The sequence below is a fragment of the Heloderma suspectum genome, chromosome 3, assembly GCF_057233095.1.
Source record: "Heloderma suspectum isolate Gila_16-S chromosome 3, 16-S_ref, whole genome shotgun sequence".
Lineage (NCBI taxonomy): Eukaryota > Metazoa > Chordata > Lepidosauria > Squamata > Helodermatidae > Heloderma > Heloderma suspectum.
In genome coordinates this window covers 307,765,708-307,784,614 of record NC_139460.1, presented here as the reverse complement: position 1 = coordinate 307,784,614, position 18,907 = coordinate 307,765,708, and the positions used below count along the sequence as shown (strand labels likewise).

Sequence of the window (18,907 nt, the reverse complement as noted above, 5' to 3'; positions counted from 1 at the left end):
GTTAAAATGTACAAGCAATGCCCAGTGAAGGAGTGTGCGGTGTATGCATATGGTGTGTGTGTGGTGTGTGTGCATGTGCACAGGCTTAAATGCCCTACATATCTCATTCCCTTTCCCATGCCTAGCAGAAGCCATATAAGCTATGCCAATGAAACACATATACCCAAATATGTTTAATTAGTATAATTTATATGGGTGCAGAATTCAGCTTTCCTTGGTACAGAATTTGGAATGTAATTTTAACTATAATATTGGGAGGAGGGGATGTAATTTTAACTCAGGTGTGTGTGTGTGTGTGTGTGTGTGTGTTTTATGGCAGCCTTCCCCAACCTGGTGCCTTCCAGACATTTTAGACGACAACTTCCACCATTCCTAACCATTGGCCATGCTGGCTGGGGCTGATGGGAGTTGAAGCCCAAAACATCTGCAGGGCACCAGCTTGGGGAAGTCTGCTTTACAGTACAGTGGTACTGTGAGTACAGTTGCTTAGGTGGCTTTAAAAAAAAGAAAAGTTGGCACATTCATGGATGATGAGCCTATCTGTGGCTTATTAGCCATGATAATTAAATCGAGTGGCCATGTTCAGAGGCAGTATACCTCTGCGTACCAGATGCTGGGGGGCAAACAGAAGGAGAAGGCTGTTGCCTTTACCCCTGCTTATGCGCTTCCCAGAAGCATCAGATTGACCATTGCTGGAAACATGACATTGGGCCAGATAGACCAGATTTTCCCCAAACCTGGTGCCCTCTAGACGTGTTGGACTCCAACTCAGCCCCAGCCAGCTGGCTCAGAATGATGGAAGTAGCAGTCCAAGAAATCTGGAGGGCACCAGGTTGGAAAAGGCTGAGGTAAACGCTCTCTGTCTGATCCAGCAGGGCTGTTACATTCTTACACAGAGGTCTATTTCAACCCAACCCAGCCCTCTAAATGAAACTTCCTCTGTTCCTGCTCTTATTCATGGCAATCCGAGTCCTGTCCACATAAAACCCATGACGTTCTTGCATCAGCGATATCTGGGACAAGATTTTAAAGGCAATTAAAAGCATTGCTTTATGCCCGGATGAGTGCTCAGTCAAAAAACAACAGTAGTTTTGACATTCCCACTTGGATAAACATCAAGTTGTGACTTTGGGTTTGTCCCCAGATAAGCTTTGACAGCATATCTGGGGATTGAAAACCTTTCTGAGGATGCTGCACCAATGACATTATGTGTTCGCACAATCATGTATTGCAGAAAACAGAGTACTGGCAATGAAGCAGGTATGTAGGTGCATGTTTGGTGGGCTTGGTAAGCTGTGGTAATGACTGAATTTGCATTGAAAATCTTATTCAACTACCACAGAGATGGCTGGAGACATTATGGTGCGTGAGGCTGAAAATGTAAATGGCACCTCCCATGGTGCTGAAAATATTAGAATATCCAAATCAATAACACTGTGCTGCTCATCAATGGTCCATGCATACCCCTCCCCAAATCTGCTACTTCGGGTGTGTTAAACCATAGGCCCATGGGCCGTACCTGGCCTGAGTAAGGTTCCAGTCCAGTCCTCCAGGGTTCCCCAAATGCCTATGCACCATTTCCCCCGACCGCCCGTTGTTTGGTGCTCCTGTGCAGTTTTCCCCATTCTAAAAGGTTGAAATGCCTCTCCTAAGGCCTGGCGACTGGCAGTAGGAGCTTTAAGCTTCAGTATGCTGGTATGTTGGGTATCGTTGGTATTTTGGCCCTGCCTTTGGCCCCGCTCACCACTGGAATGCCCCCCCCCGAGCTTCTCCAACAATTACTTTGGCCCTTGGATTGAAAGAGATTCAACCCCTCTGTGCTACATGGCCACCTCCCCTGCCTAATGGCAAGGCCTGCTGTGAACTAGCTTGACAAAATGTATTGATTATTTCAGTGGTGGCCAACTTTTCTGGCCATTGTGAAAAAAGTGCCACTCCTAGTACATAGTGCAATATATGTATAGACCCCTGCATTTTGAATGGTTTTACCTCTAGTCTCCTGATGGGAAGGGTTATGCTGCAGAAGTGCCTCTTTCCACTCCTATTCCTTATTCCTAGCATCCCACTGCTCCCCACTGCCTGTGCCACTGGCAGCACCTGTGCTGCAGAGGTCCGTCACCTGTCCTTACCTGGATTTTTCACCTGCTTTCTCTTGAAACCTCAAGGAGGATTACAGCACATCTAAGATTATCAGCAGCATATTCAGAAGTGCTACATAGAAAACTATAAGCTTAAGTTTAATGAAGTCCAACAAAAAGGAAATTGCCACAATATTGTCTCTTGCACAACCTTATTTGCAATGAACTGGAACAAATGGAAGAGTCTCACAGTGCTTTCAGATGACGATTGGGCACATATAAGCCCTGAGTAATGCCTCCGATAAATGATGAGCAGCTGTGGCAGAGGATAGGGCTCCTGTGCTTGGAGTAATTTGTGCAGAAGAAGGGATTGGGGCTGGTGTAGCCTGCCATGTCATCACATAGGATTGCCACGTTTTCTTTCTCCTGTCTGGGCTCTTGTGCTTTGTACAGCTGCATAGCAGGCAGAAATTTAACCGACAAAAGCTTCCTGATCACCACCTATGTTGAATTTCTTCCTGTTGTTTATCTGCTTAAAACACAGAGCTTCTGTATGGGGGTGGAAGTGGAGAGAATTTGAAAACCTTTGTTTTCACCCGTTTTCTTGAGTTTAGATTGTAAAGTCCTAGTGGGTGGGGACCTGTCTGTTGTTGTTGTTGTGCTTATGAAACTTTGTAAAGTGCACACTCCTAGCCTTGATGGTGTCACATATTGAATTATGGGAGGAAAGGTGAGAGCTTGAATGAAATCCACAACTCTCCATCCCGACTTCCCCCAATTTTAGCCATGTTAGGATCGTTCCATAGCCATCTACAAAAAGGAACTGGTGGGGTGCACCCTCTATAAGTCATGCACTGGATGGTGTGGCATAAATGAATAAGACCCCCAACCAAAACTCTAGTGTGGTGTGGCTGCAAAAAAGGCAGATGCTATTTTGGGCTGCATTAATAGAAGCATAGCTTCCAAATCCCGGGAAGTACTAGTTCCCCTCTACTCAGCACTGGTTAGGCCTCATCTGGAGTACTGTGTCCAGTTCTGGGCACCACCCTTTAAGAAGGATGCAGACAAGCTGGAGAGGGTTCAGAGGAGGGTAACAAAGATGATCAGGGGACTGGAAACCAAGCCCTATGAAGAGAGACTGAAAGAACTGGGCATGTTTAGCCTTGAGAAGAGAAAACCGAGGGGAGATAGGATAGCGCTCTTCAAGTACTTGAAAGGTTGTCACAGAGAGGAAGGCCAGGATCTCTTCTCGATCATCCCAGAGTGCAGGACACAGAATAATGGGCTCAAGTTACAGGAAGCCAGATTCCGGCTGAACATCAGGAAAACTTTCCTGACTGTTAGAGCCATACAACAATGCAAACAATTACCTAGGGAGGTGGTGGGCTCTCTCACACCGGAGGCATTCAAGTTGAGGCTGGACAGTCACCTGTCAGGGATGCTTTGACTTGGATACCTGCATTGAGCAGGGGTGTCAGGGTGGAAACTGAGCCAATAGAGCCCCAGAGCAGTTCTGATTCTAAGGAGGAACAGCAATCCGTGGGAGAGGAGCTCGCTCATCTCTCACAAGCACAGCAGCTGGCAGAGATTCCTCCTGCCAGCATTCCTGGGATAGATAGTGACCCTGGCAGTGAGAGAGCGCTAGAGGGGGGCTTGCTGGACTCTCGGCGCAGACTCAGGGAGCGACAACAGATGGAGGGCGCAGAAAGGAGGCGTAGCGCTCGTTTGGCGCGCAAACAACGGTCGTGTCCCGAGGACACAAGGGGAAGAGGGAGGATTTCTCCCTAGCCCATAAGTTCAGGGTCTTCCCGTGGTTCTCCTTCAAACGGGGACCAACTGCCTTACCTGGAGCTTAGGCTACTCTGCTATCTTTCCCCAGTGCTGTTCCTTGCTTTGTCGCTAGTAATTAGTATCTGAAAGAGTCATAAAGGAATAAAGGCTCGGAAAGAGTCCTTGTCATCTGTGTCCTGAGTTGGCTATTGGTGGGGACTGCAGGAGGCAGCTAGGGTGCTCCTGACAAGGGGGCTGGACTCGATGGTCTTGTAGGCCCCTTCCAACCTTACTATTCTATGATTCTATGTGCATGCATTGTCTACTTCTTATTTTTTAATTGCATACTTGCTGTAGGAATAGATCTCAGTCGCTCTCTACTCCAGTTTTTTTAATTCTTGACTAATGATCAGAACAGCGGAGCAAGCAACATATGCACATTGTCTGGGCATGGGCAATGCAATAGTCAGCTCAGGCTTCCAAAATTCACTTGGATGACCTCAGTTCACCCTGGTCTCAGTCTGGCTCTCATTAGGAAGCGAAAGATTTTTGCCAGAAGAAGCACATTGGTACGCTTTGCACAGTTCCTCGAACAGAGCCAGGCCATTACGCCATTCTGTGAAAACAAAGCAGACCTAAAGCAGGCAATGCCACTCTGCTGGAATGCTTAAGTGGCTTTTAGGTCACCTATCTGAATTTCAGATGCATCACCTTCAATTTCAATGTACAGACTGTGTGCATGTTATACAGGATGTATCTGAAACTGTGCCAAGAATGACGTCCCCCTGCTATTGCAGTATATTTAAGTGACAGTCTTGTTCATGTCTATTTTTATCTGTAGCTGCTTTCCATTTCAAAGCTCTGATTACATAATGCATGTACATAATGCATGTAATACAAATGCAATAAATACTCTGTATATGTATATGTAATGCTGTAATGCTCAAGATCTTGGAAGGTAGACTCCAGCAATTACAAGAACTGTAATGCTCAAGATCTTGGAAGGTAGACTCCAGCAATTCATGGAACGAGAATTGCCAGATGTACAAGCTGGGTTTAGAAAGAGCAGAGACATCACACTGACAACAAAGGTCCGCATAGTGAAAGCAATGTTATTCCCCATAGTAACCTATGGCTGCGAGAGCTGGACCATAAGGTAGGCTGAGCGAAGGAAGATAGATGCTTTTGAACTGTGGTGCTGGAGGAAAATTCTGAGAGTGCCTTGGACTGCAAGAAGATCAAACCAGTCCATCCTCCAGGAAATCAAGCCAGACTGCTCACTTGTGGGAATGATATTAAAGGCAAAACTGAAGTACTTTGGCCACACAATGAGAAGACAGGATACCCTGGAGAAGATGCTGCTGCTAGGGAAAGTGGACGGCAGAAGGAAGAGGGGCCGACCAAGGGCAAGATGGATGGATGATATTCTGGAGCTCTCCTGGGGGAGCTGGGGGTGGCGACGGCTGACAGGAAGCTCTGGCGTGGGCTGGTCCATGAAGTCACGAAGAGCTGGAAGTGACTGAACGAATAAACAATAAAATATGTATGTGTACCATGATGTGTACATGGACAAAGGTCTGAAGGCATGTGATTCAGTTTTGCTTCTGAAGTAAAGTTAAAGTAGGTACATTTTAGCAGGTAAACAACACTGTTGGGTGCAAATTCAACCCTTCTCAGACACTTGTACTTATAAGAGAGAAATAAGTACTGTGTCTATTCTCAAGTACTAATGGAGGATAAGCTACCTGTGTTTTCTTCTTCTGTGTGGAACACCTGGGTTGGCTCTATGCTCGCATTTTGCAGTTCATGGACACATGGCTTTGACTGTGTGGAAGAAAAAACAGCTGACTGATGAAACCTGTGTAATTTTTGCTAATTGAGCAAATGTGCTTATCCTTTCTTACTTTGCAGAATTTGTTCTATAATTTTATTCTGGTTTTGCAAGTTGCAAGGAGTGGCAAGATGATATGTAAGGCACTGAAGTCCCAGTCTCAATCACTGGATAGTGTTTGAGAGACAGTGTGGTATAATGGTCAGAGTATCTGACTGGGGAGACCTGGGTTCAAATCTTCATTTAGCCTTGAAGTTGATGGGAAGACCTTTAGCCAGTCTCACTTGCCTGGCCTAACCTGTATCACAGGATTGTGGTGAGAATAAAGAGGGTGGGGGAAGAACCCTGGGCTCCTTGAAGAAAGAGCAATATATAAATAAATATTGCTTATCTTGTTACATTTCTGCCCACTGGACATTTTATTCATTTACTTCTCAGGTTTCTGAAAATTTCAGCACGCAATTTCCGCACACCTGCAATCATAAGGACTAGAAACTTGCTTTTTTCAAATGGAAGCTGAGATTCTCAGGAAGTTGAATCTACATTTTCTATATGTGTCTCCTCCCTCCCCCCCAACCTCTGCTGTGGAATCACAGCATATGGCCCTGAGTGAAGTGACATGTGTTCCATATTTGGCATCATTAACATACCTGAAAACATCAAAACATATTGCAGTATGGACAATATTTGGAGGCAGGACGACACACTGATTGCAGTGTTATCCCGTAAAAGCTTTTGAGAGCAGATGTAAAATGCTAGCATGAGCACACTGACTGCCAATAGTTATTTTATACCATTTTCCTGGAAGAGAAATAATCAGTACAGTGTGTGTAATGTGTGGGTGGGTGCTTTGCTTTCCTTAACAAAAGGTGGTAGCTGAAAGCACCTAATCCATCTCATTAGACTCTTGCTGCCAATTTGTCCTAATTGCACCCGCACTTTATGTGCAAGTGTGTGCTCCCTGGTACACTGAATGTAACACTGCTTCCTCTCAGGACTCTAGGATCCTCTCCTTGTTTTGTTCACAGAGCGCTGAAAATTTCAGCCCCAGAAACAGCCTGGGATTTTATCGCCTGGTCTTCAGGATGGACAAAACCAAGGATCTGCAGGGAGGAGATTTGGATTGGGGCCATTACACAGGGGGGATATGGAGTTTATCTCTTTGCTTTCATGCCGCTTCCACGACTTAAATTGCTCCCTCCTCCCTGAATCTGCTGTTACCTGCTATGACAAAAACATACAGGCATGGGTTTTGTTCCCGTATGTTTTCACTTCCATGGTTAATAGCAGCTTGGAGGCATGAAGATGGAGGTTTAAGTTGGGGACTTGGTGTGGGGTGCAAAGGGTGAAGCCCCCTTTTCCTCCCCCCATCCCAGAATCTTGATCCAAATCCTCTCTGCTTACATAGCAAATAAGTGAGGAGTTGCAGTTGTGGAACTTGGATGTAATGGCTGGGTTTGGGCCTCCATTGAACTCAATCAATCAGCACTGACTGTCATCTCCCCGCCGCTCGCTGCCATGTTTAGTCCTTACTCTAACAAAATGCCTTACACAGGCACTGAATCCCAATATATGTCTTGTAACATCTTTGTCGATTTAGTAACTGTTGAAGAGGGCAGGTGTCTTTGGTGTTGTACAGAGACTGCTCTAGGTGACCCTATTCTGCTTGCCACTCTTAGAAGCATCCAAATATTTTGGACTACAACTCCCATAAGCCACCGATACAATGGCCACTGGTTGGGGATTATGGGAGCTGTAGTCCAAAACATCTGGTGGGTTTCAGGTTGCCTTCCGCTAGTTTAGACATTCGTTTTGTGAATGCTAGATAAAGGCTTCAATTCTAAGCAGATGTACTGTATCAGGAAATAGATCCTATTAAAACCAGTTGGGATTTATTTCTGAGTAGGAGAGAAGGAAGGGATGTAATGGATATAGAAACATTATGGATATAAAAAATATATTAAAAATGTGACATCCAAACTATCGCAAAGGGAAGAGATGTCACTGTTAAAACAACATCCAAGTGTTTCCTGTATCACTATACTGTTCACATACATACTACTCTTCCTCCTTTAAAGAAATGTGAAGAAGATATGGCAACATCAGCAATGACCTTTCTGCTTCAAAAACAGTATGTCTGCCTTAAGTGTGAACTGCAAAATTGAAGTGGTAATGCATAATGTTATTAGCTGGTTAATCAGTTTGGGTTATTGTTGCCAATTTCCCCTTAGCCTTTTTTGGCAAGTAATTTGAATTCTTAAATGATTTAGCATTTCCCCTTCAGTATAAGTATGTGACGCTCATTTGCCACTTCCCCAAATTGTAATGGCTCATCCTGTCAGAGGTTGACAGTTATGCCATCTTACTGCATTTCATCCTGTGTGGAATGAGGTTAATCTACTAATTCTTCCATATCCAGGACCTTACGTAGCATCAAAGTATCAGCTCTGAGGTGTATTATTAGTTGCTTGTATGTTCAACCTCAAACTAAGTCTGCTTCGGCCTAGAAAGAAAAATTCAGAATGAAAAAAACAATAGTTTCTTAATTCTTACAGGAGTCCTCTCTACATTTGCCATTATATACAAGCTGAAAGAGCCTTAAGATTCAGGGCCAAAGCAGACAATACATAAAATGGCGATTGCATTTCACAGATCTGTGTTTTGAAACATAAAATAGCAACCAAAGGGGGTTAACCCTCCCACCCCCCTCTGTGGTCTTCATGAAAATTGTCCCCCGCCAGGTGCTATTCCCCCAGAGAGGCAAGCTTCCATTGGCAACAATGGTAGCTTCCTTCTCTTGGGGGCTGAAGGAAGAGTTGGGTGGAAGTTGATTTTCCTCTGTGAACTGTAGTGTGAGGGGAATTTTTTTTAAAACCCCTCTTGAGGTACCCCAGCCCTGATCCTCACTGGGCTCCCTGCAGCTGCTATTTTTGTTCTTAAAAAACAGACACATGAAATGCAGCTGCACATTTCTTGTATCATCCAGTTTGGTCCTCAGCTCTGCTTAGATATTACTGTCTAGCAGCAACGTTGCTGTCTTGTGACTGCTTCCACAGCATTCCCACTAAAAAACACATTTACCCCCGTAGGGCCAAAATCAATTACCAAACTTAGCCTGGGTGAGCTCTTTCAACCAGATTTCATTTCAGTCAGCTTTGTCATCTGTATCATCTTGCCAGGTGGTAAGGAGAATCCAGCGTAGGTATGTGGTAATGCCCTGTGGTGAAATGGTTATCTCTGTGAAAGCCATCTTAATTTTAATCTCTCCGGGGTTTTGTCTGCTGACCTCTGTTTAAAGTCTGTTGAATATGCCTAAACTGCTGGTTGTAGCCCCAAACATCTGAAGGGCACTAGGATGGGGAAGGCTGGTCTCTGGGCTTATAGCAGGGCCGATTGTCCGGTAACGTACGATGGTAACTACGCACCCATAATAGGTAATGAAGTGATGCTGCTGCTTTCTTGGGGGAATGAGGCAACTAACCACAGGTGATAAGCTACATTCAGAGGAATAATCCTCTCTGATTTCACCAGGGCCGGTAGATTCCAAGCTTTGTCACTGAATCATTAGTACCAGTGTGTAAGTAGGAAACCTAAACTATTTATTTGTTTGTTCTCTCCTAGGGTCGTCATGTTAAAACAGGGCAGCTTGCAGCTATTAAAGTCATGGATGTCACTGGGGTAAGGTATCCTTATTTTCTTGCTTTCTTAATCATGTACCTGCACAAGTAAAGTGTTAGGAAATCCACTCAAGAATGTGAAAATATCCACCTGTCATTTAAACCCTGATTTGGTTTCCATTGGTGTGAAAAGAACACCCATGGAAAAGAACACAGTGAGAACCGCAGTACACCCTGAATGACATCGTTCATTTCAAAGCAAGGCCAGCATCAAGGGTCAGCATCCTTTGATGGAAGCAGAGGCTCAGCATCCTGGGAGTTGACCTTTGGCTGTACATCAATAGGGGCTAGGCAAAGAATGGCTGCTCATGATGGCTATGTATTTCCTGTAGTATCAGAGGCAGTATGCCTCTCTCAATTCCAGTTGATGGGGAACATGAACGGGAGGGTGCTATTGCATTCATGCGTGGACTTCATAGAGGGAGCTGGCTGGCCACTGTGGGAACAGAATGCTTGATGAGCTTTTGGTCTGATCCAGCACAGCTCTTCTTCTGTTCTGAAGCTTTCCAGGCAATCTGGCGGATCTGTATGGCAAGCTGTTCTAGACAGCTTTCCATATGGATAACTTGCAGGCCATTCTTTCTTCCTTGCCTCCCTTTTCCTGTGTCCATCTCATATCCTGGCCCTCACTTTCCTTTAACAGCTTCCACGTGCTGAGAATTCAGCATTTTTGTGCTGTTTTTGTAACCTGCGTTCTGGCTTACAGATGCTCCCTTGAACAGCAGAACCCAATCTATCATACCCATACAAATTTGGTAGAAGCTACATAGTTGTAGTACTGTGTGAAGAAAGTTTAGATTTGGATCCCTGCTGCCCAGGGAGATCTGTCAAGAAATAGCCTTACTTTCCTTCCTAACATTTTCACCAACCTTGTCCACTATTTCACAGCTATGTACTGTTGCTGCTATTTGCCGAATTGTTTGCATAAAATAATGGTTTTGACCTTGTTTTGATTATATTTTTGTATATGTTTACATGAGACACTTTGAGCATTGATAGTTACTGTTGAAATATGACCCAAGAATAAGAATTTGAATGTGTAACCTTGCCATGTTTTAATAGGCTGTAAAGGGAGATTGGACAAATTCATGGAGGATAAGGCCATCAATGGCTACTAGTCCTGATGGCTGTATGCTACCTTCAGTATCAGAGGCAGTATGCCTATGTACACCACTTGCTGGGAAACATGGGCAGGAGGGTGCTGTCAGACTCATGTTGTGCTTGTGGGTTTCCCATGGGCAGCTGGTTGGCCACTATGTGAACAGAATGCTGGACTGGATGGACCCTTGGTCTGATCCAACAGGGCTCTTCTGATCTTATTTGCCTAGAAAATTCCCAAGTCTAGGTGGCTAAGTATTTTCAGTTCATGGGTTTGTTGGGGAGCTGGTCTTATGTGTACCTTTCTAAAAGCAGGGCTGATGTGAGGGAGTCATCATTCATCTTACAAAGTAACATGGGACTGAACCTGTTTTAAGGTATCTGAGTGAGAGTGTAGTACTTTGTGAAAATTCCAGCAAAAATTGTAAATGGGATAGATGGGTGGGCACACAGTTGGATTAAAGATATGAAAAGATGTGATAACAATACACCTTCTCAGAGTTTGTGGAACAGTTTAGCACCTACAAAATAAGCTGCAGATGGCTCTTGTTTTCCAGCACTAGGCGATTGTGCCTGTTTTGACTGGCAATTCCATTACTCCAACAGAGAGGGATGAGTGGCCATCTTAAGCCTGTAGGGCTGTTTCTTCTTTGCCTAGCCCCTTTTGATGGACAGTTCATCGGGATCCAGTCAAATGCAAGATGGAGACTTGAGAGCTGGCTTTAAGGAAGGAGCTAATCTTTTCTACTCCTTCACTTGTCTCCTGTTACTAGTCCTCAGTGGTCCAGAGTGGTCCAACTAGTCCAGAATGATAATATTAGACCCTGGATGTAATGCTCCTAAGCCCCTCCCCTTTTAGATGACCATGAGTACGTGCTTCATTTGTGACGTGCACAACTAGCATTTCTCTTTCCCTCACCCTCACCCCGCTCCTATTCCATACTTTACAACTGCTTCTACATTTCTGATATGTTAGAGCAAAAAACCCAACCCAAACCAGCATGTTTGCCAACCCTGATGATAAAGAAATGAGCATGTGCAGTTTGCATTTTAAACTCATTCAAATCATAGCACAATCACAACTACAGGAATAACATGAAAAACAAAGGTAGCCATGTTAGCCATAAGACAAAAAAACCCCTAAATCCATATTAGTGAAATGCCTTTATTAAGCCAAACAAAAGATCACCAAAAATATGCAAGCTTTTGAGATCTCTTCATAATCTTGCCTGGTGAAGAGACCTGGAGATCTCAAAAGCTTACACATTTCTTGTGATCTTTTGGTAGGACTAAAATGAAGTTTGCTTCTATAGTGCTGAGGCAAAACATATTTACTTGGGAATAAGCACCATTTTGGTGTACAAAAGGATAATAGACTTCTACAGTAAAAATAATAAAATGAGCAACTGTAACCATAGGGCCAGCTGGCCACCCTCTGACTATAATGTATTTTTAAAAAAGATAAAAAAGGATTCTTTGGCAGGTGCCAGACCTGTCTGCCACTGCAAGGCCCTGGACCTGACTGGATCTTTAGTCGCAGCTGTGCTTCTAGGCCTCAGTGTCTCACTTTACTGAATGGCAGCTTTCCAAAGTGGATTAGGCTAGAATTCACTGAATCAAGAAATGCTGCAGTGCCTAAGTCATTTTACCAGTAGTAAGAAAAATATGTCTGTCACAACTCCGTGTGAGGAATACTGAACCCTTCAGTTTTTCACCTCACAGGAACCAGCTACAAAGGAGCGTGCTCATTTAGTTGTTGTATAGTTAGAAAATGTCTTACAGAAAATGCATAAATAAGGTCACTGAGGAATTTACATGACAAAAAGAACAGGGATATTGAAGGTATTAAGCTTGTTATTCTTTTAACAGGAGGAAAACAAACTATACACTCGCCAAAAAGCCACAGGGGAAGAAAGTATAAAATTACTAAAGCTTTTGGAAACATAAGCACCTTAGTGGTTACTTAATAAGAGTCTTAATTCACTAAAAATCACACGCCATTTTTAAGCCTCTTTGTTACATTTCTTGCCTGGAAATACAGCATGAGATTTCAGAAAGAGCTTGTTTTTAAAACACAATTAAATAAAGGATTTAAGCCAACTCCCTTTGTTCTCTCACACACATACAGCAACTTCTCTCTCTCTCTCTCTCTCTCTCTCTCTCTCACACACACACACACACACACTGACCCCTCCACTCATCACCCCCACACTATATTGTTTCATTTCCCTAATCTTTCTGGATTCTTCTGCCACAAACCTGCTTGGTCTGTGGTAGCAATTTTTTTTTTTTGGACTCAGACAGAGAAGCCTCGATTTGCTGCCTATACATGTGGTTATAACTGGCCCTGAGTTAAATGATATATTTAAATGTAAGCTTTAAAACCTCATAGCTTTAGGAATAAATAGCAGATTTGCACCAAACCAGATGCTAAGGGATTCCTGCTAAGGGATATCCAGGGAACTACAATATGGTTATTGAAAATGGCCCGCCGTTCACTGGGAACCAGGGCTGGCTTCAGATTTGAGGAAGCCCTAAACAAAGTCCCCTCTGGTGGCTCCCGCCTCTGTAGGCAGGCTCTAATGGGCTTACTGGCAATGCGGGGGCGGGGGGGCATTTTAATTTTTTACAATGCCCCAGAGTGATGCCATGTCAGGGCATAGTGGGAAATTTAAATGACACTTAGACCCAGTTACCATATGCTGCTTGGAGTGCTAGGCAAGAAAAAAGGAAGAAAGGGCCCAGGTGAGGTGTTAGCATGGGCCCTGCCAGGGCACTGGGACCCCGGCAGCTGCCCAAGGATGCTGGGTGCCAATGGTGGCACTGCTGGAATGCTGCTTTAGGGCGCAATCTTATGCATGCTTAGACATGAAAAAGGCCCAGCATGCTCCAGCCAGCCATGGTGTTTGGGACATGGAAGTTGTAGGCTTTTTTTCTGTATAAACATGCATAGGATTGTGACTGTAGGTATAATGCTTTTGGGGCATTAATTCATGCTTGTTCTTCACTGCAGAATTAAGTGATGACTTTCATGTGTGAATGAACACCAAAGATCTAACATGTGAGACAGAATTTGCATATCGCTTGATGCCACACTAACTGCAATGCTTTTCAATGGCATCACCTCAGCTATGTACCATCAATTGATGATGAATGCAGCACCTTACTTGACCATAGGCCTTTTTCATTGATGCTATATGTGTGCCACTGTAGGGACGTGGCCAATTGGTGTGTCATGTTTGTAAGCCCCAAGCCAGATTCGAACCGTCTGGGTGGGAAGGAGAACCCATTTGGTTGTGGTGTAAATCCTAATTTTCTTGCTGATCAGGATCATAAAGGGCAGTTTGAACTGAGTTTGTGCAAACCATAGTGTGCCCAGCTCAGAAAGAATGGCAAACTATGCTTTACTACTAAGCAGGAAATGAGGAGGATCAGTATATGCAAGGGGAGGAGGGAGCATGGAAGTACAGGGCTTGCTCACATAGCACTAAACCAACCCAATGAGCCTGTTGCTGAAAACTCTATCATCGGAATTCAACATTGTGCTCCTATTGCACCATGCTGGCTCTCAATTTAAACATCAAAACCACAGTCCAAGTCATAGTATGCTTAAGTCACCCTTCTCCAACCTGGTGCCCTCCAGATGTTTTGGACTACAACTCCCAGTATTCCTGACCATTGGCCAAGCTGACTGGGAATTATGGGAGTTGCAGTCTACCACATCTGGAGGGCACCAGATTGGGGAAGGCTGGCTTAAGCCAACTGAAGTCATTGGGAGGGTTTGCATGATCATTTTCAGCCACAGTAGCTTAAATAAGCCAGCATAGTTTGTGGCATGCATGCACTCATTCTGTAACCCAGCCCCTGCTTGTAGGTTGCTGTGTCATCCGAATCTGGCAATGGTGGGTTGTTGGCATGGTTAACAAACTACCCACAATGCTAAAACAGCCCATGGCTTTTGGGTAGTTTGTTAACCACACCATCACCCCATCCTCGCTGGGTGGGTTTGTACATGCCACAAACCACAGTGGCTTATTTAAGCCACCATGGCTGAAAATGATTGTGCGAACCAGGTCACTGTCTTAGATCCAAAGGTTTCCTTTCTTTGATGGAACATATTCTTTTGTTGGAGGAAAATTCTTTCATTCACCAAAAGGAACCTTCAGATCCAATCCAGTGCACTTAACTCCATTTTATTATGTAGCCATTGGTTATAAACGTTATTATTGAGCTTGTTGACATAAAGGAAATGAAAAATACTAATATGTTGGGCTACGTTTGTTCTGTAGAAAAGAGAGAAGAAGCGGAAAGGAGAGGGATGAAATTAAAAATGAATCAATTATAAGGATGATGAAGAGAAGTAATGCCTGATAATAAGCCTGTTGTTGATTTGGTGGCACTGATTATTTTTCTTTTTATCCAGGATGAAGAGGAGGAGATTAAACAAGAAATTAACATGCTAAAGAAATATTCTCATCACCGAAATATTGCTACTTATTATGGTGCTTTCATTAAAAAGAACCCCCCAGGAATGGATGATCAGCTCTGGGTATGCAGTGTTCTGATTTTTACGAAAGTATTTGTTTTGGTTTTTTGTTCCATTCTCTGTGGTGTGATATAACTTATCTGCATGCAGTATGCCAAATCCCTGTGCCATTAGATGGAAAGCTTTGGAGAGCTCATTGCTTCTTTGCCTTTTCTAGAATTTGGAGTGGTGGTGTGGGGGGAGTAAAGGCTCTGTTCCTTATATGCGTTAAATCATCTGTATATCACTATAAGAAAGATAACACTTCCACCTCTTCAGATGTAATTAATAGTTTGAAACGGGTACAATGTCCTTCTTTAGGATTCAGTAAAAATAATGTGTGTTATGAATTAGGATGCTTGATTAAACATTAAAGAACATTATAGACATTAAACATTAAAAGAAACAGGGCTGCCACTCAGAATGGCAGCCTGATAGCATCCCTGTTACCCCCACCCCCACACACATACACACATACTTTCTAATCTCTAATATTGGGGTCTCCAACTTGGTGCACCGATGCGCCCACAGCACCCACCAGGCTCCCTTTTTTAATTGGGAGGCTGGCATGCTGCAAAGTGAAATTCTTCCCTCCAGCACCATCTGTATTTGGGTTCAACAGAGTAGTTTTGTGTTTTGGAGCTCAGACCCCCACCTTGCGTTGTACTTGGGTTCTTGGGCAAATTACTTTTGTTTTAATTTTGCCAGTTTGCTTTCTGGGAAGTGGGTGTTTGTCACCAGCCATTTTATGAATGGGCAATTCCCTCCCTGCCCCATGGTGGCCACTTTGTGAGAGCACCCACAACATTCTCTCAATATTTTAAAGGTACCATTGTCTTGACATCAGTATGGTATGAATTTCCCTGTTCCAGTTGCTCACCATTGGCTGCTGATACTAGCAGAGGGAGGAAAACACACAGCCTAGTGATGTTGGGACATGAGGCAAATTGTGTTGGGGATTATGGAAGGGGAAATCTACAGTCGTCTGCCATTATTGACAGCAGCTCTATGTTTCTTGAGCATGATTCACAGATACCTTTGGTATTACTTAGTGGGAAGCTGAAATAAAAATATTTACGGTAAGTAAATATTATGTATTTCTTAGTGAAATGGCCAGAACAGGGACAAAATGAGCATAATTTCTTGTAGTCTAATCCCAGTGCATAGTTCAGGGCTGGCATCAAAGGTAGGTATAGTTGGGCCACACCACAGCAGGGGCCCACTGACAAGAACCCCCTGGAGTTGCCCCTTCTCTTCACTGTTGCAGCCTGCTTCTTCAGCTGCCTCTTGCTGTGGCCCAATCGTGGCAATGAGGAGGAGCAGTAGTGCATTTTTGATCCAGGAAAAAGGCACACTTTAAAAAATATGCATTTTTCTGATTGGGAAAAAAGTCATGCTTACCGTGTGAGAATGTGAAGACAGTGAACCGAGCTTCAAGGAGAAATTTGGAGAACCTCAAGGAGCTCGAACAATGCATGTTCACCTTTCTCTACTGATGATAATGGCAGTGAGAAGGTAGAATCAGTGAGGGCCCATTGAAGATGTCTTGCCCAAGGGCCCTCAAAAACCTGGTGCTGGCAGTGGCTGCAGTTGAATGTTAAAAGTGATAACATGGATGAGATTTTACTAATTCCTGGGCCAGTGTGTGAACCAAGTTACACATTCAGAAGGTGTCTTCCGGGCCATACTTGAGAGCTGCATGTTGTATTTTGACCCACTCTACTAAATCACTACATTTGAGATACCTGATTGAATTAGAACTTGTGAGAATTCTATCCTTCCTGCTCTGGAAATAAATGTTTGTTTATTTCTCACCGTCGTCTTTGTTGGAATAAAACTCTTTGCTGATAACGCCCAAGTAATTCTCTTTATCAATGCTTGGTGAGGTGATACAGGAGGGGGAAAAGCCAGAGCTCTTTCAATACAGATTAAGATCTGTTCAAAGCAAGGCAGGTTTCTGACATATTGTATTGCCATCATGCTTGGCATCCACCTTCTTATTTCCACTGAAAACATTGCTCAGTAATAGGAAAAAAGCCAATCGGGTCCCTTAAATGCAGTCACCTTCCTCAAATCGGAATGTGGTGCGCAACAAATACTAGCCTAACCGTTCTCCTGGCAACCCAGGTGCAGTGCCATATTCCATGATGCAAAGAGAATTTGTGGCGGGGGAAGCCTTGATATGAGATTCAGGATCTGTAGAATTTCATGTTTTATTTTGTTTTTTAAAAGTATAAAAGCACTATTCTCTGACAGTGGCAAAGGCACAACTGGTTAGAATGCAGGAGAGGGCCTTCTCTGTGGCCACGCCAAGGCTGTGGAACTCCCTGCCAAGGGGGGTTCATTTGGTTCCCTCTGTTATGGCTTCTGGTGTGTGGCCAAGACCTGGGGGGGGGGGGCAGTAATTTGATACAAGATCCTCCTCCTCTCCATTTTATCCTCACAACAACCCAGTGAGGTAGGTTAGGCTGAGAGTCAGTGACTGGCCCAAAGTCATCCAGCGGGCTTCATAGTTGAGTGGGGACTAGAACCCAGTTCTCCGGAGTCCCAGTCGAACACTCTTAATTGCTTAACCACACTCCCTCTCTAAAGTAACATGATCTAGAGTAACAGCACAGAGGCATAAAAACGTTGTGTTTTGAACATAATGTTCTTGGTACCTTGAATATGTGTTTATGAACAATCTAGATCCATCACTGGCTCTCATGATTTGTAATTTCTTTTAAGTTGTAAGCCACCTGAGAACTATGATTGCAGTGGAAGAGGGGATACAATTTTTTAAAATTAAAAATACTGCAGTGCTGAGTGACCTCTGTATTCATAGGAGCGGCCAATTTTCAGGGGACCGGTCAGAGGCCCAGTAGGTGTATTTTGCCATCCAAACTGGCCCCCGTAACAAGCTTCTTAATAACATTGGCACTATTTGGCAGTGAGGTCTTCATGCTTATGCAATGAATATGGACTTGAGCACACTCTGGGAGAGAGCGGAGGACAGGAAGGCCTGCCGTGCTATGGTCCATGGGGTCACGAAGAGTCAGACACGAGTTAACAACTGAACAACAACTTCATGCTTATGGAGCATGAGCGCACCTGGGCATTGCCGGTGCATTATGTACAAAACCTAAAAGAGAGATGTAATGTCCATGTGGGGAATATTTCCAACATGAAAATATTTCACACACACACACCTTTTCCTTAAAAGATAAATGTGGGCAAGCTTTTAAAAACCACACCTTAGTTAAAATTTGGTATGGTCACCAAGGGGCAGACAAAATTGCTTCAGGGGATGAATTTGGCTCACAGACCCCTAACTCCGGGTATCTCTGCACTGGCTTATCATCCCGCATTTAAAACAGGGCTTTCTGCTTCTGTTTTAAATGCAGGATCACAACATACTCCCTTTACACGGGCTTCCTTCCCCCCCTTTGCCCCCTCCTTTTCCTGCTTATCTGAGTCTTCCATATGTTTCATTGGTCTAGCTCCTCGTATTGCAGGTTTTCACAAGGGAACTCAAATGGAACTCAAGTACTGTAATTTTATAGCTCATTGTCTCTGATCTTTTAAAAAACGGGATATAGGTAATTTAGTGTGGGAGACGCCGTGGAGGTTGACGGCATCATGTAAAGGACCCACAAACTTCCATGAGTAACTAGTCAATAGCAGGATAAAAGCTCCGTGTGAAGAAGCCCTTAGTGTGTGACTAGAAGAATCTAGATACTGACAGAAGTAATGCTTTGCCAGGACACAAGAGGGCCAAAGCAGGTCATGTGTTTTAAGGCCTAAGTCCTATAAAAGTGTTCAGGTCTGGTCTGGCTTGCATTGTGGTCAGAGTTATATGGAGACTCTCCAGTCCCCAGTCACAGACTGGTCTTGCTTCTCCTTTGCCTCTGTATTGCCTCTCCTCATTTTTGCTTTGCCTCACCTTCCA

General features: G+C 44.0%; 1 protein-coding gene across 4 annotated transcripts in view; it reads left to right on the top strand.

The window, feature by feature from the left end:
- The window catches only part of TNIK (TRAF2 and NCK interacting kinase), a 424,016-nt gene that overhangs the window by 185,129 nt on the left and 219,980 nt on the right, over positions 1-18,907 (top strand). For all 4 annotated transcript variants that reach the window (XM_084847490.1, XM_084847491.1, XM_084847489.1 and 1 more), the window contains exons 3-4: positions 9,301-9,357; positions 14,878-15,003. In XM_084847490.1, the coding sequence (XP_084703616.1) occupies positions 9,301-9,357; positions 14,878-15,003 (183 nt within the window). The remainder of the gene's footprint in view (positions 1-9,300; positions 9,358-14,877; positions 15,004-18,907) is intronic.